Source organism: Pomacea canaliculata, linkage group LG1 (assembly GCF_003073045.1).
Source record: "Pomacea canaliculata isolate SZHN2017 linkage group LG1, ASM307304v1, whole genome shotgun sequence".
Taxonomy (NCBI): domain Eukaryota; kingdom Metazoa; phylum Mollusca; class Gastropoda; order Architaenioglossa; family Ampullariidae; genus Pomacea; species Pomacea canaliculata.
In genome coordinates, this window is record NC_037590.1 from 21,036,873 (window position 1) to 21,062,791 (window position 25,919).

Here is a 25,919-nt window from a genome sequence, read left to right on the forward strand (position 1 = left end):
AAGAGTCAGCCCTTACATATACAGTCGCTGGAGCTGGTGCTTCCGGTGTTGTTGGTGGTGTAGTTGATGTTACATGGGATACACGTGTCTTGCCACTGTTCAGGCTGGTAATAGCCGTAAGGACACAGTTCACACTGGTTAGTGGTGGAGTTACGCATGTAACCAGGGGAACAGGCAGCTGGAAAAGACCACACATTATATGTTTATATATTTACTTCGTCGACCGGTATGTTTAAAAGTTTAGGTTTTAATTTTTACAATGTGTGCAAAAGGTCAGAAGCTTGTCAAGGACTAACAATAGATTAATGTCAAATTTCAGTAATTACCAATTCATTGTAATGTCTGTAATATACTTCGTGATTTTTAAGTTTGTATGAGCCAGGGAACCGTTCAATGATTTATTTTTACACACAGTGAGAACAACTAAAATATTGCCGTGGTCATGTCTCCCATTGTTGGCATCGAGAAGTGAACAAGAAGTGACTAACGCTGATAACAGTCGATGGACGAGGTGGAGTTGGTGGTGGCGGTGGTGTTGCCTAGCGGAGCAGTTCTGACACTTGTCGTCTGCCACAAGTCCTGTCCGGTAGGAGCCGCGGGCACACGGCACACACGAGGTGTCCTGCATGTCTGAGCCAGGTGGGCAGGCGGCTGTCACAGACATCGACTATTAATCATTTGATGAATGACATTAATAAATTCGATAAATATTTTAATTAAAGATGTGAGTCCCATATTCACCATGTCATTTATTATAAGTGTGTCACAAACACAGTAACAATTATCAGTGACCTGAGTCATGCGCATCGCGACATATCTGAGGTCCCAGTCAAACATACCCCTATATATCTCTATGGCACACGACTCACACAAACACCGTCTCATTTATCAGAGGTCTGACTCACATACTCACCACGACATTTATCCAAAGAAACTGTTCCTGGTCCTGCAGTGAAACTGTTTGGTGGGCAGGGAAAGCAAGCCACACTTCCTTTGTTGGGCTGGTAAAAGTTCTTGAAGCAAGGTTGGCATGCGTTGTTGGTGAGGTTATAATAACCCCCCTCAGAACATTTCTCTGAAAATTATTTTAAGAACCGATATCTCAGTCAGTATGCATTATGTCAAAACATGTTAATCACACGAATAAAACCTTCCAATTCATGTCTTTAAAAGATGAAGTCTATTCGGCTAATGACCTTCGTATGTCGGGAACACGAGGATACGAAACCACAACCCACTCAGTCACCTTTCACCTCCCTTCAATAATCAGACATTAAGTGTTAATATGATCACATGAAAGTGTCCTCTTGTTGTCACAAGACAGATGTTTAACTGCATTGTGTTCACACCTATTCATTGACATTCGTTCTTTCATCAGACTGACCAACACAGGATGTGGAGCCCACTCGAAGCGTCGTCTGATTCTGTGGACATGGTGTACATTGAGTCTGACCAGGTGAGTTGGTGTAGGTGCCGACTGCACACTGCTCACACATGTTCGTTGCGGAGTTCAGAAAGCTGCCAGCGACACACTGAACTGAAACATTGTGTTAACAGTGAACATGTTAATGTCATTGCAGTAACAAATCGAAGCATATCAATGAAAACATAAATTAATATTTCTGGACTGAAACTCTAATTAATCGGTTACTAACAAATGTTACCCTCCACGACGAAATGTTTTGTGCTAGAGGCCCCGAAAGGTGACAGAGGTCAGTTTTGTGCAGTTTGACTTTTCTTTACAAATGGATTCCTTGGTTATCAGGAAAATACACTGCTATGCTAAAATAAAAGTTAGAAATCGACTTTAAATACGTTTTAATCGAGGCACCCTACTGCGATCCGTACTGCTTTCAGACGAAATTCAAACGCTGTTCCGATACTGTTTCCCTGTCATAACCCCTTCGTGCTACACCTTGCCAGAAAGCGGGGAGTCAGTGTATTCAACTTCTTTAAAGAAATATTCAAATATTAACCGATCAAAAGATTTGTCTGCAAAAGTTTAGGAGTCAACAAATCTGGTCGGCCATCTTGACGCTAATCTTTGAACTCGCTTTTCTCGAAATGGCCGCCATCGTACTGTCAAACTTAAAAGTTTATAACTCACTCAATTTAAGGACTAGTAGAAGAACATTTATATTAAAAGAAAGTCAGAACCTGTACTTTTTAAAAATATCCAAATTGGCTATTCTCAAATTTCCGACTTAAGACTGAGTTCGTCATGGAGGGTCACAGATAGTCTTGAGTTAACGTGTCTTTCTTGTAGAGATAGCCCTGTGATCTGGGGTACCTGTCTTTACACATGTGTCAACAATGGGGTCATATAACTGTATAAACCTTCTCAAGGGACAATTCACAAATTTAATTAATGTTATTATAATGTTTATGGGGTTTACGTAAAGGTGCATTTGTACGGGTGAATGCACTATCGTGTACCTTGTATGAAGCATAAGTGATATACATGTGGTAGCCTCAACACAATATTGAGCATCTTTCAAACAATATTTAAGAGAAAGTAAAAGAGTGAGAAATACATGTCCACTCTTGTCTGGCAACATTTACTCACCACACCCAGCACCGAATCGCCCATAGCCTTGCCTACATGTCATCTGTATGGTGACCGTTACTTCATCCCTGATCAAAACTGAATTCGCCACAAACTGCAGAGAAACCAAACCAACAATTTTATACATGAAATATATCCTCTACCAACATCTCTTTCCATTTCGACATTATCTGACCAGAGATAAATGAGATACAGAACATTGTTTGTGTGCTTGAGTTTGTACGTTCTTTGTAATACATTTTAAGAAATAATATTTAAAAATAAAATAGAAATCTTACACTGATGACGAACGTGTCCTGCTCGATGGCAGACACTTTGAGGAGTTCTGTGACAGTGTATGTGACATTACCAGAAGTCAGTTGAGCCCTGGAGAAAAACACAAGAATGAGACAGGAACAAAGCTGGTGTGTGGAGTTCAACATTTTTCGTTCCAGTCGAAGGACAGAAAAGAAAAAGAATTGCTGAGCATGTTTTCATCTGACTGAATCTACTTTTCAATAATCCTCACAATTTTTTTGCATGTCTTCTCAGGTATTATTTCACTGCTTTAATAATGACATCTTCACATCTTCTAGTTTTCTATTTTGGAAAGTCAAGTTTCTTCAGCAGTTGTGGCTTTCCTAATATTAGATTGCTTTCGTTCATCCAAGTCGGAGACAAAAAATTTCTTTTTCCTGGAATGAATAGGCGATGAAGAAATCAGTCAGAGTTTTGTCTGTAGCGCAGATGGCCATGGAAGATGTTCAAAACTGATGTTTTTGGAATCACGAACATGACCAAAAATCGCTTGACATTGAGTTGAGGCTTTATCTTGAGAGTTTGTTTGACTTCAAAATTATTTTGATTGTTAGTCAAAGTTGAAGGGGGTCAGTGACAGAAAAATTTCCAGCACTAGAAACACCAGTGCAAGTTCGTAAAACATTGCTCCTTTATTTCCAAGAGATTATCAAGTTCATCAAAAGCCTGACGTGGTATATCCAAGCGGAAAGTATTTGTTTTTTTTTTATTTTTATTTTTGAAAAGAAAAATCCCCCAATACTTCTTTGACATTTCATTTCTGTTCTGTAGCATAAAGGATTGATTTTGATGACACTAAGATTCAACACGTATGCATTATAAGCCACACAAAAAGTCTGAAGTACGAAGTCTTCAAACTTTTAGACCCTCCAAAGCAGTAAGAGTGATGGCCTGACACCTTTTATTCACGGGGGTCTACCTCCTCTATTCCCCTTTAACATGGAAAGAGCTTTCTCGTCGGCGTATTGACAGATTAGAAACAACAATGTAGCAAACTGATAAAAAAATTCAAAATACTGTAACAAACTCAGGGAATAAAAACAATCAAAACAAACTGATTTAACAAATATACTTTTAGAAGCTGGCAAAACTTAATGGAGGTAGGAAAAAACTATTGTAGCAAACTATGTATTAAAATATTGTATAAAACAACATTATGTCCAACAGTTTATAAAGCTCAGCGAAAACTTTTTGTCGTTAGGAACCTTCATTGTAGATATTCATAAAGCAATCTCACAAGAAATAAAGCATGAAGGAAGAAAGTGAGGCTCACGGTAAGTCATGGAAGATCAGACTGGCCGTTGCGGTGTTACTGTTACAAACTACATTGACATTCACCGAGTCACAGTTGCTGTTGTTACACAGCTTCTGCCAAGTACCGGCCAAGGTCTTCACTTTGTTCTGAAGATTGCTTTTCATGGATGCTGCCACACTGGTACCACAGGAAATGCTCAGTTGATACTTCAGGGACAAGGTCGCTAGCACTTGAGCATCCACAAAGTCTACAAGAAAAATAAAGTCCAGATAAAACCAGTGTTGTTTGTTCATTGGCGCAAGACAACCCCTCAGATTCCTATTGGTGGGACTTGTAGAAGTTGCTAGCTACCAAAATATATTTCCAGCCATACCTTCCTCGGTTTAAGCACAAACACGTGTAAAATTATTTTTCTTAATTAAAATCTGCTTTAACGTGCTTATATTACTTTCACAAACTGAGAATGTTGATAAAGAACTCAAATAAGCAAGTATGAAGTGTTTGGCTCGGAAAGTCATGGTGGTGTACAAAGGTCATGTTGCTCACCACTACAGGGTTGTGCTGGGGGCAGGGTGTAAAGGTCACCCAGGTTGTAGGAGCCCAGCTTGCCGCACGTCAGGACCTTGGGCGTGAACGGCATGACGCTAGAGTTCACCGGGCACGTCACGCTCTCACCCAACGAAGGTTGTGCAGCACAAGAGGTCAAAGTTGAATCACCAGAGTCAGCCTCCCCAGAGTTGCACACATGACCCTCACCTGTACAGAGATTGTTAGAGGAGTTACGCGAGTCAAGAAGCTGCGATCACTGTAAAGAAACAATCGTTACCATCCACGCTGATGCCATCAATTTGAAAGAGTAGATGCTAGAAATCCAAGAAACTGTTTTCCACACTGCTGCTTGTTAAAAGAGTGGTATAACTACAACACATCACATAGCTAATTGAAGATGGAAACCTGCGTAACGTCAACTCACGTTGCACGTAGACGTTAAAGCGACACATGGCGACGTTGCCCGCCGTGTCTCTGGATGCGTAAACCACGTGGTAGGCGCCGAAGGTCAGCAGCGTTCCTGCAGAACGTTCATCAAGAAAGTCACAGACTGTATCGCGATGTTAAGACAAGACTTGATGCACGTGCTACTGTGCCTCATCTCCCCACATACACTCACAAACTACAGAACCCAGTCTGCCTCATCTCTCTACATACACTCAGACGCTGCTGCATCCCATGTACTCCAGCCATTCACACCCACGACATACTTATGCACCCCGATGTACCCACATACAAATGACGTAATGTACCCCATCTCAGTAATATATCCCATGTATATCAGTATTTAGAGCCCTGTACAAACCATTTACACAGGCAAAGTAACATTTGCATAACTGTAGAGTGTTGACAGTCGCTGAAACAAGTCAATGCCTGACAACTTCTCGTCAACGACAGAAAGGGAGAGAAGCGAGAGGATGGCTGCTTCCTGTAGCAGTAGTGAATATTTGTATCCACACTCAATGAACTTCTGTCTCTATATTCTAACAGTATCGTGCCAGATGATGATTTCACAGTCCAGTTAACTTAGGCAGCTCTTTGTCTATTTACAAAATGAGTTGATCACAGGCATATAAGACTCAGACACTCACCATTCATGTTAGTAAACACCGGATAATCCCCAGGGAAGATCGTTTTCGTGCTCATGTGGTCAAATAACTGTATTTGACGGTAGGTGGGAATTTTCAGGTCTGTCGTGGAACAGTTTGCGACAGGCGGCGTTTTGACTGGTCGTTAGAAGGATACAGAACATATAGAATTAGTGTCATATGGCTATAAACATTTTTTCTCTCTCTGTATACATTAATATATATATACACACATATGTGTGTGTCTGAATAAGAAGTCTTTTGTCATACTAGAGGCGACAACAAAATGATGTAGGGAAGAAAGTATAAAAATTTCAGCTGTACATTATTATGTGCATTTTTAAATTTCATTATTCATTATGCTGTCAATAGAAGTATGCCACATATCGCGTCAGCGAAAATAAATTTCATCGCAATTTATTTTTATACGGTAAGCAACATTTTGAGTGAGGAGGTAAACAAAAATATTTAAGACCTGAAACATTTTTATAAAGTTATTAAATAAAGAATATTACCTTAAATACTAAAAATAAAAAAAAGATTTTTCTCTGTTTACAAAAACGGCGAAAAAAATATATTCAGCATGCAGCGTGCAGGTACCTGTGTCATTGGCACACTCGTTACCATAGTTTCTCATCTGACACATGGCTTTGTCTCGCTTCACGGTGCTGGGGGAGATAAGCTTGACGCAGGAGTTGAACTGATACTCTGCCCAGCGATAGGCTGGTGCCAGGGATGAGGGGGCAGCATCACTGTTGGCGTACAAAGCCAGCGCTGCCTGACTGGTCAGAGTGCCGTTCCACACGTTGAGTTGCGAGATGTAGCCAGCAAAGTCCTCGCCGATGTAGGGGTACAACAGGCTGTCAACACAAGTTTGTGAAACATCAGCCATCAGCAACTGCGCAAAATTAGTACAAAACTGTCCAACGGAACGACCTGAGAGATTTAAATGGCTATTGCCCCTTCCAAAAATGACAAATGTAAGATGTAACCAGGGTACCCACCTTCCTAAGGAGGGGAAATAACCGTTGGGAATTCCACTGCCGCTTGGCAGCTCCACACTGTCGATGTAGATCTTGTAATGGCCTGTCACACTCCACGTGATCGCACAGAAGGTCCATTTCTGTTCTGCAGGCAGTGACTGTGGACTTCCGTTATAATCTGTAAAGTTTACAGCAAATGTACCCCCGAAGGTGACTCCATACTGTGAGACGAGGAGCACCCGGTCCATCCTGTCACTGTAAGTAACATAAAACATGTATTGTGATAACATGCTCTGATATCGTTCCACACTGGTAAAAACCACCGTATTTCAATATATAGTTTATACTTACATCGCTGAAACGCATAAATCCAAATTTGAATCTACAGAACGCGTAGTAAAGTACATGATTCATAAACCAGAAAATGGAAAACAGTATGGTCCACAATGCCGGAAAAGTTAGAAGTGTTGGTTAAAGAGCCTCATAACCCTGTAAAGTCAAAAGCTCAATGCATGATAGCAAAACAGCTGTACTGTGCAAGATACAAACTAGGTGAGATGCCCCATAGGCTGCTGGAGGTAAGAAAAAGTATGCTTAGCCACAAGGCAATATTCTGTTGAGTGCATAGCCTGTAATAAAAAAAGCTACAATGTTATTTGCTATTCGCAAATGATCATATGTTGGAAAACGAAGTACAAATGATCATACATTAGCATCTGTAAAATCGTCCCCCTACCCATTAAAGCACCAAAATAAAGGATTAGTTGAATAAATTTGACATTTATGTACCAAAAAAAAAACGTACCTGATAAGTTGTACTGGGAAGGAACTCGAATTATCAAGGAAAGAGATCCAGAAGGTGAGACTTAAAGCTTGTCCTGTGACTGTGAATGGCTGCAGAGCCCGGACCGCAGTGTTGGAGCGTCTGGTGAAGTAGATGTCGAAGTCGCTGGACGTGTCTGTAAGATAAATGACTGTGTCAAGACCGCATTGAGAGCAATAATGAAAGAAATAATGACTGTGTCAAGAACGCAGTCAGTATCATCACGCATCTGATTGACCTTTCGACCTGCTGACAAATCCAGCCAGCAAACCATCTATGAGTTTCTTCTAAAATGCACAGCTGACCATTGATCTGTGACTCTCAGAGATGGTTGATGGTAAAAGTACACTCTATGACTGTTCAAGCTTCTTTCAAAATACATTTTCTTCTATTTCTGTTTCTTTTCAAAATACATCGTCTGTCATTTAATTAGAGTTCACTTCAGAGTTGAGATTATGAAACAAAAGCTGACTTCAGAGCTCAACATACTTTTGCACACGCCACCACCCAGAAGGTAGCCCGGATGACAAAGACACAGAGGGCCACTAGCTGTCTCCACACAACTACTTCCACTGGGACATGTCAGTGAAGCACACGAGTGGTCTGTGGTGGTACAGTTGTCAGCTGCTGAAACCAAAACAGTTTGTGTTTCTATAAAGGTGCGCGCAGCTTTTCCGACAAGACAATGTAACATTATTCAACGTTTCTCGGTGCGCAAGTCCTTGGTTTTTACTGTAACTTTCCGTGTGGTCCTTCTTTCCTTTCTACTTGTTCGTCCATCACGTCCTAAAGGTTTTTAGGACTAATGCTATATAAAGTTCAAATCTGTAAGGCTGTATTCCAAAATCAGCTTTTCTGCTCTTGGGGAAAAAATCGCTGCTTGAAAAGACAACCCGAGCGAAGTTTCTTCTTTCAACTCGGACATGCACAAATTTACTGAAATGAGCCACGCTTGCAGTTAAAAACATTGTTTACATGCAACAGAGTTTTCCAGTATAGGACAGTAATTTTCTTCTGCTCTTCTAGTGGCAGATGAAAATACAGATGTTTGAAGGCTTATGAAAATTAAATATAATTATGTACTCATATTTTTAGGAATTATTATTTCAACATCAGTTTTCAATATGAACACGAGCCGATCACACATAAAAAAAGGTTGCCCTCGGGTCGTCCCCTAAATTCCTTCAGTGAAAAAGCATTATGGAAAAAAGGAAAAAAGTCTCGATATAACACGTTATAAAGCCGACGCTTTAACTTTAACTTCTAATATAATTCTGGATGGGGTGTGTGTGTGGAAGGGCGCTCTGTACTATGACATATTAAAGAGTCTCATTTTATGTGATAAAGCTTGTCATTAGTATCTGGTCTTTCAATAAATGTCTGAAGCTGTAAATACTATTTTCAAGATCTTTACGGGAGTAGATATCTTACCTTGACATTGGCAGCTGTAGCCTACATCAGTTGTCACACACTGGCCAGTCGGACACGGATTGGGGCTACAGAAATCTTTGACCAGCTGGCATGAACCTCCAGTGTAGTCTGTACGACAGATTGTTAGAGTCATCACTTAAAAAATTAAACGAAACTGAAAACTACTGTTCCATATCTCTTTATGAAAAAATTGATGTGTACCGTTCAGAATATTTTTCCGTGGATCATCTTTACAAGATGCTCTCTTGGTCAGCTTAGAACTGGACACGTGACTTACTCTGAGGACAGTTGCAAGAGGCCGTTTCGTTGCGAGACTGGCATTGGTTAGGGTTGACACAAGGGCTCACTATGCTGCAGATGTTAGTGGTTTCGTTGCAAGCGTTTCCATGTGTACCTGCTTGACAGCTTTGGAAAAAACATGCTTATATAAATACCCTCGCTTAATAATACATTTCTATATTTTATCTACATGGCAGTGCCTGCAATGACATAAAACACGTTGATAAGTATTCATACATCAAATGGTTTCATTGTGGTGTTCAGATCTGTCACTTCCTCTGAGTAAAGCTTATTTACTCGAATCATGAGTTTAGCCAAACAGTGAAACACTTTCACCATCGACAGTCCCTCACTTCCAGGGCTGACAACCCATATTCATGATATTTTGAGTGAAGAGAAGAGAGATAAAAAACTTTTTGACAGGGACGCTCCCGCTCTCCACAACCCATCCCCTCTCTTTCTTTACGACTTTGTGAGTTTGTCTCTTGTTTCTTCTTCTCGACTACATCTGTCTGCTGTCCCCCAATCTCTCTCTCTCTCCCTCTTGCTTTCATATAACACTTTCTCACATTGCCTCGCTGTCCACGTTTACTCGAGGTAAGAGATGCATGGTGATATTTCTTCTGCGTAAAGTTATTTTATCCTGAGCCATCATTAACATCTTAAACCGGAGAAAATAAACATCAAACATAATCATTCTCCAAAGAAACGTTACCTACAAAATGAAGTTTAGTACACTCCTGGATTTGAAAAAAAGAAACTATTCCTGCCAACTTTGGTTGAAATCAGACCAACGATGTGAGTGTAATCAGATACTCGAATATCTCACTCATTTTCACACACACGCACATTGCCATACTCTGCTGTTAGACAAAGCTGTTGAAAATAACGGTATTCAGAGGAAAATAATTAAATAATTAAGAACCTGCAGAAAAGCCTGTCCTGCAAGTTGTAGCACACTCCTCCATTCTGGCAAGAGTCGTTTCTACAGAAGACAGGAAGCGTGTCGCAGTTTTTTCCCGTCCATCCATCTCTGCAGGTGCAGTTGTAGTCACCAGGTGTCACGCTCTCGACGCACGCGCCGTTATGCTTACAGGGCAGACTCGCACACTCATTGATATTAGTCTGGACACCGAGAAAATTAGCTGACGTCAGTTTAAAGGCATTGAAGACATAGTAGTGTCAGTTTGAACACACAGAGCGCACGTCGATACTAGTCTGAACATAAAGAAGTTTCCAGTAGTTCAAAAGTGAGTTAAAAACATGAAGCACTTGTTGACAGCAATCTAAACACACGACCTCATAGATCTTCATTTTTAAATACGCCATACACGACTAATATTCAATTCAAATTATCGTCAGAAATATTGAAAAACGATTTCGAAGCAGAAACCCCAAACATTTTTTAACGAATGTTTAATGATGAAATGCTGCAAAACTTTAACAACATGCAAACGTATACATGAAACAAAACCTTGGGTCTCTAACCTCACAGTGTACACCAGTGAAGCCAGCTTTACAAGAGCACGTGTACTGATTGACCCCATCGATACACATAAGTGTGTTGTTCGCCACGCACTGGCCAGGACAGTCATTGACATCGACCTCGCATGAACGACCTGCGAAGAAATACAACTTTAAAAATGCAGACGTCAGTCTCTTCAGAGCAGCCGATGAGTAGAAACAATAGAAGCAGACACACACATCCTGCTACACTACCTGCTGGGAATGACAAGGGGCTATATGAGCACTATTCAATACAGTGAGGAGCGGGAAGTCGTGGGTTCGCAACTCGTCTAGGGAACGCTCTCATTTATCTGCATATGGCAGCTGCTTAAGGTGCTTTCTGATTTGTCTGGTTACAGACTGTTGCTAGCTCTGCGTTTAAAGTCAATCTTCCCTCATACCTTCCTTCCTCCGGAAAAAATGCAGTTAATTGCCAGAATCAATCCTCTCGAAAGAACCCCCGCCTTTCCCTGTCTTGCAAAACCATTTATATTACCACTTTCAGACTGTGCTAGTGGCGCAGACTCCCATGTTCTGTCACTGATTCCATTCAGTGTACTTATATCTTAGTTGAGCTTCTTAGTCTGAAGAGTAATGACATTTTCAAAACGTTTTCTCGTGTATTAAAAATAAAACGCTTTTATTTCAGTGATGAGAATAGGGAAATGGATTGCTTGGAGTAAAAAGTGAAACTATGCAGTAAGCAATCTGTCCTACATCATCACAGGCAGACAGTTAATACATAAGGCAAGCTGTGAAAGTTCCGAATGTTTCTCAGACATCTGTAAGCTGTTCTGAGTACATATAGGTTAGAGGGTCCAGTCATTGTTACAAATAACATAGCTAACAACAAGACTTAATCATTCTGCACACCCATCTAACTTGTTAAGGGTATATTTTTACAAAATTAACAAAGTCTCCACTCAAATAAACACTTAAGTGTCATGAGTTACATTCATAATAATAATTAAAAAAATTATTATCACATAAATTAGGACTGGTTTTATCATTAAAGTCCTTACCAGTATAGCCAGCATCGCAAACACACGTGTAGTTGTTCAGTACATCTACACACTGTCCGTGAACACACGAACTGTTGGTGCAGGACCTGACGATGTGTTGACACAATGACCCCTCGTAACCCTGTGGGCATGCGCAGTGGAACTGGCCTGGAGACACGCGCTGGCACGTGGCATTGTTCTGGCATGGCCTCCTCTCAGAGCAGACGTCAATCTCCTCACAACGGCCGCTGTTGACTGTATTTTTAAAAAAATTACCAATAAAATGAGAAATATCGGTTGCCACAGGAACGATCGCTGAGATCAGCTTGTAATAAAATTCACAACCTTCTCGTAGCTAAACGATAACAACGAACATTTAACCGGTGCCAGTGTACTTCACGAAATACAATAGGTCTGTGTGTTTTCATTGACAAAGATATGCGAAACAGCAAACAGGAGTTTGAAAAAGTGCTTTTTCTTACTCAATGTCTTTTTTTTATTTTATATACACAAATTTAAATTTATTCCTCCATACTTTGGGGCATTAGCGATACATTCTATTTGTCATTTTTAATTTTCTAATATTTTAAAGGCCAGTTCTCGTTGTCACCTACCATTCAGTCGGTAAGGGTAGCTACAGGCACACAGCGCTTTGGACATGTTGTAGTCGTTGTAGCAGACGCCACCGAGGCAAGGGTTACTTAGGTTACAGTAGTCGGGTGTCTGCTGACAGTGAGAGCCTTGGTAAGACTGTTGGCAGGAACAAGTGTAGTTATTGATGCCATTAGTGCATTGACCTCCGTACAGACAGCCATGAGAGTTCAATGCACACTGATCTGAAAAAATAAGGCAAAGTTTTTCTCAGAAATGTGAATAATAATTTTTAGGAAACAAACCAAAATAAAAGCAAATGTTACGCAAGTTATTTTTATATGACTTTTAAGAGTTCTTCTCGCAAGAAATGATGATTGTACTTGATAAACGTTTACAAGAAATAAAAATTGTTTATTATTAGAGTTAGTTAACTAACAGCCTTAATGCTGTTTACTTACCAATAAGTGTTTCACACGTGCTTCCAGTGTAGCCTGGTTGACACTTGCATGTGTAGCGGACGCCAGGGAAGTTTTGACAAGTGGCACCGTTTTTACAGGGACTAGAGGAACACAGGTCCTGGGGCACCGCACACCTTACAAAACAGATAACAGTGGTGAGGGAGGATAATAGGCATCCAGTAGAACATCTGATCAGCCAAACAGCTATATATTTACCATGTTCACTTTTAGCTTCCCGCAGTAGAAAACGAGAGTAAGTCGTTTCCCCGAGGAAGAATGGGGCTATTCAAGGAGAATCTTGTTTCCAAAGCTCTAAAGAGGTGTTCAGGCCCCAAGACTCTATCTTCTTTTCTTACCCTAGAACACCTTTGCAACTGCTTTATTAATTATAACTACTTCTTTATAACTAGCTAAAACATTATCCGCGATGGATGGACATCATTTTATAACTTCGGAAAAAACATGATTCTCCTTGAATTTCTTCTCTTCTCCCAGAGCAACAACTTACCTTCACTGCACACATATATGCCGTAGAAGGCCAACTCTTACTTTGCGTGTTCTTGACCTCAGGTAGCAAAGACCAGAAAGTCAACTTTGTGTGTAACTATGATCAGGTAATGAACATAAGAAAGTCAGCTCTTACTGTGGTCCAGTATAATTGCCGACAGAAGGACACACACAGTCGGCGGAGTTAATCTTGTCGCGACAGAACCTGATGTCCGAGCACGTGTTGTTCTGGCAGTTATTCTGGGAATCGACTTGACACTGGTTTCCAGTAAAACCTTCAGAGAAAAAAAACAGTAATAGAACGAGTCAAATGAAGTTTTCTCGAATGCAGACGGAACGTTTTTTTGAAAAGAAGACTTGATCCTCTTGTGATTGAAAACAAATCAAGCTTTTGAAAAAAAAATGGATCTGAAGTGTCATACTACCGTCCGTTAGTTTCAGTGTATGAGAGACTTCAATTTGCAGTAGAAACTACAGAATAGCACGGTGCGGAATAAAGACAACAGTCTTTGTATATGATCATGTTTGCTTTCTGAGCCAGTGCTTGGATAGGCTTGTACATGTCTGAAATGTTGGTGACTTTTTTTTGCAGTTATGACACATGTGTCAGCTGCAGAGTAAAATAAGACGAGTATTGTTATGAGGCTAGTAAAACATCAACATCGGAACCCAGTCCGAAGTTTACGACGGATATAACCTCTTGAGTACATCAAAATGATATGTGTGGATATATAGAAAGAAAGAGTCATAAAAAAAACTTGACACATGTACAAAAATAGGGAGGCACAACTACAAGGAGACTAAAGCGCTTTTACTTACAAATATACATACAAGTGTACGCTTTGTGCAGTCCACCTCCTTTGACACGACACAGAGGGGAAGAGACAGAGAAGGGGATAGAATAATAGAAAGAGCTAGACAGAGAAGACTTTTCTCAGTGCAGACAAAATAATCAAACAATGTTTCACCTGGAGGACACCAGCAGGTGTAGTTTATGCCCTGGCGGATGCAACTACCATAGTTGTAGCAGGGATTGGGAGCACAAGGGTCGATCCAGTTTTCACAAGTCGTTCCGTAGTAGCCTGGACAGTAAGCAGGGGAATAAGTAGGTACACGAGATACCCGACTAGTTAGTGGAGTGGCGTTTGCAGCCATAGGCACCCTCACTAATCAAATACCCGTGTGACAGCGTGTTGACCTTAGCTTAAACACATATTCATACACAATCTCAAGAAAGACATATGACAGACATCAAGATAGACGTATTATTGTGTTCAGAAAGGATCTCTTCTTGCTGTTAGAATGTTATATCTTCTACGACAGCATGTGGTTCAAAAACAGTTTAATAAAAAGACTGAAAACAGATGAAAAAGAAACACAAGCACAAAACTTGGAAAGGATGCTAAATGGTTTATGAACAGTATGGTTTTCTTTATCAATTCTTTATGGCAAAAATAGTAGACATTTCGTTTGATAATAAGCATGAAATTCAGGAACTGACATCAGAAATTTAATTTGAAGTAGCATCACAGCCGGTGTTTGAAGTCGTTCAGTCTGTGTGCTTACCCTCAGGGCAGGTACAGGTGAACTCGTGAAAGTAAATGATCGGCGTGCCGCCGTTTTCACACGCAGGAGAAGTGAGTGGTACTGAGGTAGAACAATGAAAGTTTTGTATCAAAGATGTCAAAACTGTCCGTTAGCGAGAATTAGTGCTTTCGCTCATTCACAGGCAATCACAAAGTCATCCATCTCTTGTATTCATTGTTATCTTCTATTTTTTCAATTAATATATCTCTCTCCATTCAGGAAGCTGCATTAATAATTTCTATGAATTTTCCTTTAATACTGTAACAATTTATGACTGCAATATTTTAACACCTTGACAGGAACAGATTATTACATCTGCTGACAGTACCCAGATGGTAGAAATGATCGAATGTACATATTGTAAAACCGATTGTACATATCTGCTATTTATGCTTGTCATGAGAAATCATTCAGATCTGGTTCTACATCACTAGGGTTGCACAACGTCTGTGTGTGAGTGAGAGAGAGAGAAAGAGAGAATGTGTGAGAGCATGTTTGCGTACGTGTGTACACGCATGTACAGATATAATATATATATACACTTTTTACGACGTTAATCATTATTGGTTGTAAAAATATTGAAGATTTCTTTGAATGATGAATTCAGTGATTAACAGCGTGCACACACATACTAAGTGAACCCTGTAACACATACTGCAGTCAGTAGAGGCTGATGATCCAGTGCTACTGGTGGTAGTGTCATCTGGACACTCCGTACACTTGTAGTAGCTTGTCAAGGTCTTGTAGTAGCCCCTGGGACATGGCGAGCACGAAGTGCTGTTGACTGGATACTGTCCTGGTGGACATGCTGTCGGCACACAGGGCAACTCTCATTAGAAACACGTTAAATTTGAGGTAACTGATTTTTCTGTACGAGGACTATAAAAAAAAAAAAACAGCAATGAACCTAATACCTTAAAGTTCTAGCAGAAGAAAAGATTTTGTCTAAGGACTAGGTAAAGGTCAAGATGAATCCATGAATATTGCCTTCTTGTCTAAAATACTCTTCTGAAAACATGTAGCGTAGGGAGTCTGCAAGTACACCATTAATGTTTGCAAAATCCAGATGGTAGGGCTCTGCAGCCAGAAACAGATCACATGGATCGGAAGAAAGCCTATGACTTAATTGCTAAAGAGTCCTAAATTCAATTCAGTTTTAGCCTAAAAAAACGAAAGATATACTTTTGAAATCCTTGCAGATGCCGTGGACTTAGGGTTTTCAAAAGCAAACCAGGGAAGAAATTCAACAGCAAGAGTTTAAACAACAAATAAACCAAAGTCAAAGAACGACTCTTCAAAAAAGTAAAAACTTTACTAGTCAATACACTCTGGCGCGCATTACTCACCTACGCACTGACTAGCAGACACTCTTGGTGAAGAACTAAAGCTGCCAGCACAAGTCTTGCACTCAGTCTGTCCAGTCTCGTTTTGGTATTGGCCAGAGGGACATTCAATACACTGGCCCTCATTCTCCATATAGCCAGGCTCACATTGCACTAAAACGAATCAAATGACAGTATATAGCACGTGGAAATAAATAGCTCTGATGATTAAATGCAGCCAATGTTCCCAAACAAGTGTGTTTTTAACCAACTTAAATGTATATTCCGCAGTGGGATTTGATAGTGTACACTAGAACTGTAATACATGGGTTCCCACCGTGTAACCTGTAACTTCAAACCTCACACTGAGTCTGACACTGAGATGCTGTTATGGGATTTCCCGAAGTAACCCTTGATATTTTTCAATCACTCTGTCTTCACTTGATAAAAATAAAGTACAGCGCTTCCAGTGGTTCCACTTCCCTTACTGTCCACTTGGGTAAAGGCGAAGCAGGTGTAGCTTAATAAACTCGGCTGCTTTATTCACCGACACACACAAAGTCTAAGAAGATGAGCGTTTGATGAGGTGCTTTAATGCATTCGTGCACGTGCCGACCGGAGGAACACTTTTCCTTTTCGATTGAGTTCTTTTACTAATCACGCGTTCTCAGTCCAAATGTCGTCTCGCGCAAGTACATGATGAATAAAAGCTTATTGCCATAGAGATAACGGTGACAACTTCCGTAATAAGTCAGCTACCCATTCCTGTTAAACAGCTATCGGATGGGCAAAGGAAGTTTTCGAACTAAAGGTCTGAGCCGGCCTCGAACCAGCGACCCGTTGTTCTTCAGGGGCACCGACTACCAGGCTACACAGTCACGTCAGTGTGGAATATACATCAATGTAATTCTTAGTAAGTTAGTCTGTCAAACAAGGAATTAAAATTTTGCACAAATGAAAATGTATTATTTGGTACGATATCAAAATAGACATATCTACAAACTAATGTACGCACAGCATGTTATTAGCGTATCTCTGTACCTCAAGTGAACGAACTGATTGTTAGTGAATGTAAAACACGAGTCCATACCGCAGAGCTGTTGTGCGTTGACAAGTTGGAGAGTGGTTCCTCGTGGACACACGTAACCGTTTCTAGTGACGTTTCTGCTGTCTGGAGTAAACGTCACAGAACCTGTCTCTTCAGTGCAGTTCGTAGATTGGATCTTGAAGAAATCATTTGCTCTTAATGAAAATGGGGTGCTAAAGATACTTCGACAGTATTCCAAGTCGCTTGAAGAAATGGACGTCAAGTTTGCAACCGTCAATTCCAGGACAAGATTCGTCTGCGGCACACAATATATATTTAGGACATAGTTTGTGAATGAAGCACATATTTAAAGAATATATAGAAATGCGAAAGTAATCAGCTGAAATGCTGTTTCATTAAAATAAAGATACAATTTCAGGCATGCCCTTTCACTAAGAAGGAGACGGAACATGGTAAAGAAGAAGACAAGATAAAAGTGAGTGTTTAGGGGAATCGGGAGACTCATCACAAACGACAGTAGAACTAGAAATGCCAACTCACTACACTTATGAGAATATCGGGCTCCACCTATGTCTCACCGCATTATTGTCCAAACTAAATACAGACGCATTAAAGGTGATATACGGGGGTCCTCCATCGATAGAACATGGGGTGACGGTCCTTGTAGGTATCACAGCTACAAGCTCTCCCGCGGACTGATTAAGACAAGAAGAGATGCTGCCAGTTCCGTCCCAGGTGTAGTTGATCGCTACCATGTAGATGTACCGAGGCACAACCGTTGCTGTAATAACACGGAACCACAATTATCAGACATTACTGGCAAACTCATACCTACTTAGTGAGCAGCAGAACTTATTCCATATTATCAAGACATGTATCCAGCCATGTTTAGAGATGGCTAGTGATGCGACCTTTCTTTAGAAGTAGTTGAGACTATAGTCACATGTTCATTACTTGTTCCATTTCAGTTTTTAGTTTTCAACAATATTTTTTTTTTATTTTTGGAGGAAAAAAGACTGTTAAATTTATGTTGAAAAATCCAGATGTAACATATTCATGTAGACAAACTATCATGAAGATTAAAGGCACTGAATACTCACGACTACAAGACCTGGCAGGAAGTGTAGGAGACCACACATTCTGTTCGGAGCAGGAGTAGGTCTCGGTAGTGCTGCCATCTTGGAATGCCATACCAGCGTCGCAGGTGACAGTACAGTTAAGACCCTCACCTTCTTGTGACGTGCATTGCATTGTCGCGCCACCTGGGGTGAGGTAGTCGCTCAGACACTCAGTCGCTGCGATGGACGAAACATGACATGTGAAATGTTTTCACAGGTAGTAGCTTGTCATGTGATGTGAAATTAAAGTTAACATACCTTATTTTATATTTTGTATTTACATTTTCAAATATATAATATAAAGTGTCTTTCACTAGAATATTCTTTTTTTGAGTTATTTTAACTTGATCACAAAATTCTTCATCTTTTTGCTATTTTTAAAATTGCTTTAGTCGATCCTGTTATTCTTCTTCATTATCGACTACGTTATTATATCCTTCTCTTAATATTTCAACATTACAGATACATTTCAAATTACGTAACTACCATGACACCACATATACAGACATCAGAGATTTTACCATCACATCACAAACACAGAAATAAGTGTTAGACCATCACATCGCAGAAACAAGCATCAGGGAATTACCGTCACATCACAGGAACAGAAATTAGGTAGCTACCATCACATCACAGATACAGAAATTAGTGTTAAACCATCACTGATACAAACATCAGGTTATTACCATCATATCACAGAAGCAGAAATTAGGTAGCTATCATGTCACAGATAGGGTCATCAGGCTTAGAGCCAGCATCTAAAGCATCTAAAGCAGAGCCCTTGTCATCACTCACGTCTGATGTCCACCATAAAGGCACACTGTCGCTCAAAGCCATACTTGTCAGTAGTGGTCACGTGATAAGGGGCAACTCCCACTGTTGTAGGCCCCACCTGCACCATCCTGTCGGGATGGAAGGTCAGGTTAGCCCCGGTGATGTTACCCGCTGTCTGGAGGTCTACAGTGTAGGATGTGTTGCTACTGACATTAAACTGCAGGTAGTCTGGACATGTCAAGTCAGGAGAGACGGTATCTGGAAAATATCCAAATATATGTTCAAATCACTATTATTACTTTTGTACGCTATTTTTCTTAGATAAATTTTGAATTATAAAGAAAATCCGGTAATAAATTTATGATGGAAATAATCGCAAGCCTTTGATAATGTCGGCAATATCAATGATGTGAAAAATATTTAAACAGGGTTCCCAGGGATCAGGGATGGTGCCAAAAAAGGACCTTAAAAGGACCTTAAAAGGACCTTTCATGCATTCAGAAAGGACCTAAGTGACAGTCTCAATGCTTAAAGTTTTTCTCTTGTGTGGTCGAAAATGTATTATTTATGAATCTGTTGGTCTTCTCTATGTCTCAAGATTACATGTATTTCTAGTAATAAATAATCAAAGAGTTAATTTTGATGCCTGTCTGCCTCATATTAGATTAGATTAACTTAAAAAGCTGTCCTTTAGCGCAGCTGATAACATACACCGTTAATGTTCAAGTTTCTAGACAATCTAAAGTAATAAATAATTGCAAAACCTGGAAAGCCATTCTTTGGTTAATACAAAAAAGTCACGTTCACATGACTATCATCCTCTTCTCGCGCCTACCTCTCTCCTAACGCAACACACCACTCCATTTATCCGTCAATATAAAAGTGGACCAAATTAACAAGTATGGCTGCAAACCCCGAGCAACCTAGAAAATAGAGACTGCCAATGCACAACAGCTCAATAACTACACAACATTACAAGCATCATACAGCTTCACTAAGAAAGAAAGTAAGTTTCCATAACAAGCAACTTTTGAAAAAGAGCCGTTTCTTTACGCGGTGAATACGGAAGTGGCACACTAGTGTTGTACAGATTGTGTAGACCAAACAGTTTTCTATTGTGACTTACAAGGAATGCCAAGGATGGAGGATCAGATGAGGAATGAAAAGAGTGTGATCCTTAATGCCTAAACCAAAGAGGAATGAGTCGAAACGTCAACATACAGCCCATTTATTTTTAACCTTGCAGATATTATTTAAGCATTCTTATTACACATACATGTAACACATGCAAAACCATATACAGAAACAGGCATGATATACTAATACACATAAGAATTAAGATTACAAAATGACAAAGCAATCCATCTACTTATAAGCAAAAGTTTCATTTGATGAAATTCAATTCTTTTCACCCCTACAGCTTTACCAATTACTATAAACAGATACAATTTCTTTACACAACCTAATTTCCCTCTAAATAGTTCGGTTTCTTAACATGTTCCATAGCATACATGTACAGAATATGTGCAGGCTTATTTTTAAACTGAAATAAACATAATTCTGAATGTCAACAATTCAACACCTTTTAATTTCTTCCTGTAATCTATCAATGTCTGAAGCACCTGTAGAGTAAAATCTTTGTTTCTCCTCTTCTTGTCTTGGGCTAACAACCACGTGCATGTTGTTAGATCTTTCAATAAGTGAAAAACTTTTTGCCCTCTCAGCCTGAGAAACCTATGTCTGTCAGCCAGTTCCAGCAGGTTTGCGTCTTCCGTTGCACTGGGGGTCCTTTAGCTATTTTGTGAGTATTACCAGCTTCATCTGCCTAATCTCTTTCTGTGGACCTGCTGTTCTTCTGTTTCCTTCTCTGCTTTGCTGCTCAGAGAGGGGTATAACGTCATACCTGCCATAAGGCACTAGAAGCGGCATATCAATCAGTGCGTTATGGAGATCTCAATCTATTTCCACCCCTCCCACCACTGTGAATATGCATCAAGAATTACTTCTGCGTGCCTTTTAGTTGCCAGTTCTCGGACTAAGATTGTCAGCTACGTTTCTTTGTTGAATGAAAATCCTCTTTCCACTGTAGCTTTGACCATGAGAGAGTAGGAGTAACTTTACTGACAACAGACCACAACACCTGAAACTCTGCTTTATCCAGCCAAGGCATCACCAATAAACCAACTATCCAGTCCCTTGGGCTGTCATAGGGTCAAAGCTAAACCTTTACTACACCTCACCTTGCGCAGATACTGATCAGAAAATTAACGGACTCTGACAGATACCTTGTCACAACGTCCTACATCAATCAAACGCTTTTCACATTTGGCATTACGAACAAAACCTTTTCATTTTTTGTATTTGATTTGTCTTTTTCCCCCATGGTCTTTGGCGTTATAAGAAAGTTATGTTTCTTCACCTAGGTGTACTTCATTTTGGCAGCATTTATCCTCGCACAATTTAGAACAACTGCTTTTTTCAAAAAATCCTCTGCATTCAGCTCTGAAGGCCATGAGCGAGTTTCCATCGTTTACTGATGTACTGTTTCTTACTACAGCCAGTTAGTCTATCAACCCTGAAAGCCAAGTTTCGATCATGCTCAGAATTGACATGGTTAGAACTGTTGCATATATCAACCTGCACAAGTTGGAGGGCAGTTTCACATTATAAGTACATTTTACTTGATAAATTTGTTGCCATCAAGATTTTTCATAATGTCATGTAAGTCTAAACAAAGCGAAAGGGAAGAAGAGGCTGATCAGCTTGGTATTTTCTCCAAAAAGGTGTCAAGTATACTGGCAATTAAACTAAAGAAAGCCAGACGACATGAAAGCAAAGGTCGTAATAAGACTCCAGCTTTACAATAATCAAAAGGGATTTGTCTGGCAATGTTATTTTTCTCCCATTGCAGCTTTGACAAATTTTTCAAGTATGGAAGATAACAATTGCTGTTTTCAGCCAACAGAATTGTTGTTTCAAGCCATCGGTGAGCACAGAACTTGGCTGGAAAAGAATGTGGAAACCAGTTACTTTTATAATAATTCTTCTCTCTGGCTGGGCTGTTCTGAACAAAGATATAGCAGATGTAAGAAATGACTCAAGCTCCCATTTGAGAAGCCCGCACCCACGCCTAAATGCATTGTGCATTAACATGGAGTCCACAGCTGCTCCCACAGTTTCTAACAAACCAACATTGTGATTGGTAATACATGTCGCTACTTAAATTTTCGCTCAAAGAAGGTTTTAGCTAGTTTACAGAAAGCGTTCTCCATCTTCATAGAAAATTTTGAAGTAAATTAGCTTGCTTGAAGTTTGCAATTTCGCCTAATTACCTTTACTGAACTTGTTAAGGTCTATGGCCGCCGGAAATGACCCAAAAATTCCCGAGGTCAGGTAATGAGTCCTTACAGCATTGTCACTCCAGCTAACGAACATGGAAATCCAGCGTGTTTAGTTTGAGTCTATTATGCGTTAGAAGATTCATCAAACAACAAGAACATACTCATGGCGACGAATTTACACAGTTTCCAGAAAAAGGGGCCCAATTTTCCGGAAAAAAACAGTGAGAGCAAGCCCAAATGAAGTTAGATAACTGGCCTTTTTGTTTGACCGCACTTTAAATTCTGCAGACCTACTGGCTGTCTGGGAACATAAGGTCGAAACAGTCAGCCAACTTTCAGCAGATCTGAAACTGTATGTGATTCCACAATCTTGAGAGTCCACAGGATCTCTGCCTTCAATGTCATTGCTCATCACGAAACCTATCAAAGAAAACATTTAAAGTACCATTATGTTCTTTAAACATTCATGTGCTGTCTGAATAAAAGACAGGTTTCAAAAAGCACATAATTAATGACATGATAATATAAATAAAATACTAAACTATAGTTAACAGTATAAAGATGGGCAGGCATAGTTGAAAATGAAAGTTATTTTCAGCTAACTGATTTAGCTTTAAGTTAAATTGTTTGATTTTAAAAATCCAAAAAATAATGTATTTGCTGGTAAAATGAGGATTAATAACATACATTATTAATTATACTTTCTTTTTAATCTTTCCTGATCAACGGATACCCAAAATTCAGATCAATTTCTGCAGCCAAAAGCTGCTAGTAAGATCAGGATTGTATAAAACTCGTACTTTGTAGTTCGAATCATGAAGAAAATGAAAATCTCAACTTTTTAATTTAAATAATTTCTTGCGTATTTACTGATCTTTAGCCTATTGGCCCTTCACCGCTAAAATTAGACGATAGCGCTTAATAAAGCAGTGGAAAAAAAAACGCAAAATGCTTATGCCACGCTTTAATTTAATGTGTTGATTTTCTAAGTACCCACATCGTTAACTAAATGAATCGCTAAAGATAAATAATTTGTCAACTTACTGGACACAGCTTGCAGAGCTGCGTCGGGTTGCCGTCTGATTTGTGTTGAGCGCGGCTGTGGATGTTCCGATGACGAAAGGTAAGCAGCTTACACAAAAAGCGCGCACTTTCAGAAATAACTTTTATTGCCTTCTGTGTCTTGCGGTAACCATGCTGCTGCTTCAGAACACTTTCGCCATTGATGAAAGATTTCAGAGATATTTGCAGCAGCCAACATCGTGCCAACATGTTTTATGTTGCTCGAGTCTTTATTAACCAATCTTTATACTCCGTGCACTTCCTGTTAGCCACGTTTCTCTGAAAAGAGCACTTCTCCCCGGCATCTTTCAAATGCTAAGCAGACAAAGAAATGTGGTCGACACGACGAGAGTGAACTCGCCGAAAGGCCGAAACGACGTTCCGCCGCGAGCGAGCACTGCGGTATATGTGATTAAAATAGCAATGCAGCGAAAAAATTCGTCTGCGTATTTTGCGCCAAAGCTCTACTCCGGAAGATAAATTTTTGTAATATTTTATCGATAAAAGGACTTAAAAGGGTCACAGAAAAATGTAAGGACCTGTGCTGACGAATTTGAAAGGACCGCATGGCAAATAAAAGACTTAAAAGGCCTTTTGGCGAAAATCAATATAAAGAGACTTAAAAGGACCTTGCAAGGACCTGGAACCCTGTTAAACTCCTACAGATAATTCTCTCAATGCAGACGAGAAAATAATTTAAAGTGACGACAGAAAAGCACATTACGAGAGGACAATAGACTTCATAAACCCCTGACGATGATGGCCATAGGAGGTGGCGGTGTTCCCCTGTTTGGAACCGGTCCCCCAACTTAGCCGTTGAAGTTGACGTTGAGACTCTGATAGCTGCATGTCCAGCCGGAACGCCGGAGGCAGATGAGACCTTGTAATTAGCGGAGCACGAGCCCCAGAGTTGTCGGTTGCAGACGGCATGGGGAATTGCAGCGGAGGTATAAATGTTACGCGTAGATACCCTCAGCCTGGACAGCTCAAGAAGACCAACGCCCTCGCTCAATGGGTCTCGGCGACCGCCCCGATGCACAGTAAATGAGTAATTAAAATTTATTCACAGCAAAAAAATCTTCTGATAACTTTGCTTTGCTTAAACCTCTGAACTGCCATTTAAGCCGCTTTCGATTTCGTGTTAGTATCTTGCAATAAAGATGTAATTAAAGCATGCCGGGAAATGACGAGAGAGAGAAGGGAGCCATGCTGTGCTGCCCACTACGTATTAATAGTTCCACACTACACAGAAGCATAAACAGGACAACACTCATTTTCCAAACGGCAATCACGAAAACCTAACTGCCCATGAAACCTCTACCGTCATCATTACATCACATCATTCACACATCGTCACATTCAACAGCTCCCCACAATAACAAGTTTTCTCCCACGCAGACAGGTGTAGATCTCATCCATGTCACCTACACATTTTCATGACACACATGGTCGCACGTCCGGTCTTGCAACGAAGCCAGGACGTTAGACAGGTTGAGGTCACCGTTCCTGTTGACGTCAAATCTCTATACTCCTCCCCTCGTATGTTCATGACACCTGGAAGTTCCTGCGCATCCTGTGCCACTTTGATCTGAAGTCAGTGACCAAAAACTTGACGTAATCTATAAACTGCGTACATTATATATTTTATGCTCTAGAATTCTATCTCTATATATGATTCCTCATTCCTGAACCTTTTCTTCGTTTAACTGTCTTACTATTGTACCAACCCTACCTTATAGACAATATTGATGAGACTCTTATCACACGACTGGTTTGCTTTAGATGTTTTGATTTTGCAGCGTCTGATAACTGATTAACTGTAAATGTGCTAGAGCGCTCATCGTTGTGTGCGACAGCAATTAGACTGACAAATACCGCCCTATACTCTTTGCAGACGAGGGCTTCCAAGAACCCCCATGCGGCCATCTTGCCATCTACTATCATCTCTCTCCCAAGCGCTAGATCGCCATCACCACGCAAGCCCGGCCTCACACGAGAACTCAAAGACCTACTCCGAGACCGGAAGACGTGGACACGTTGACGGAGCACACTTTCTCTGTATCTCTCACGAAACTCGCGGCTGCCACAGTCGATTGCCTAGAGTAAATAGAAATATTGATTGCACGTGACCTGTCTGAGAAACATAATAAGAATGTCTTCGAATGACAATTCAAATTTTATTGTAACTTGTCGATCAACACGAATCCATGACAGTTTGACTGAAAGCGGTTTCTTTTTCGAATCTTGCGGTGTTTTTTTAATATAAGCGTAACTACATGCATGTTTACTGTATTCGTAAGTTGACGGCATTGTGCCGACAACGCATTGTT

General features: G+C 40.2%; 1 protein-coding gene across 1 annotated transcript in view; it reads right to left on the reverse strand.

Annotated features, from left to right (window-relative positions):
• Positions 1–25,919, reverse strand: part of LOC112560514 — a 69,459-nt gene that overhangs the window by 2,412 nt on the left and 41,128 nt on the right. Inside the window, exons 34-54 of the mRNA XM_025232426.1 lie at positions 12,831–12,964; positions 12,393–12,614; positions 11,800–12,033; positions 10,760–10,890; positions 10,197–10,396; positions 9,270–9,397; positions 8,993–9,100; positions 8,051–8,188; positions 7,544–7,697; positions 6,760–6,993; positions 6,356–6,615; positions 5,759–5,893; positions 5,092–5,187; positions 4,665–4,874; positions 4,137–4,365; positions 2,845–2,932; positions 2,567–2,660; positions 1,385–1,537; positions 914–1,075; positions 489–651; positions 17–178 (exon numbers count right to left, since the gene is read on the reverse strand). Coding sequence (XP_025088211.1) covers positions 151–178; positions 489–651; positions 914–1,075; positions 1,385–1,537; positions 2,567–2,660; positions 2,845–2,932; positions 4,137–4,365; positions 4,665–4,874; positions 5,092–5,187; positions 5,759–5,893; positions 6,356–6,615; positions 6,760–6,993; positions 7,544–7,697; positions 8,051–8,188; positions 8,993–9,100; positions 9,270–9,397; positions 10,197–10,396; positions 10,760–10,890; positions 11,800–12,033; positions 12,393–12,614; positions 12,831–12,964 — 3,301 coding nt within the window. The 3' untranslated portion in view covers positions 17–150. The remainder of the gene's footprint in view (positions 1–16; positions 179–488; positions 652–913; positions 1,076–1,384; positions 1,538–2,566; positions 2,661–2,844; positions 2,933–4,136; positions 4,366–4,664; positions 4,875–5,091; positions 5,188–5,758; positions 5,894–6,355; positions 6,616–6,759; positions 6,994–7,543; positions 7,698–8,050; positions 8,189–8,992; positions 9,101–9,269; positions 9,398–10,196; positions 10,397–10,759; positions 10,891–11,799; positions 12,034–12,392; positions 12,615–12,830; positions 12,965–25,919) is intronic.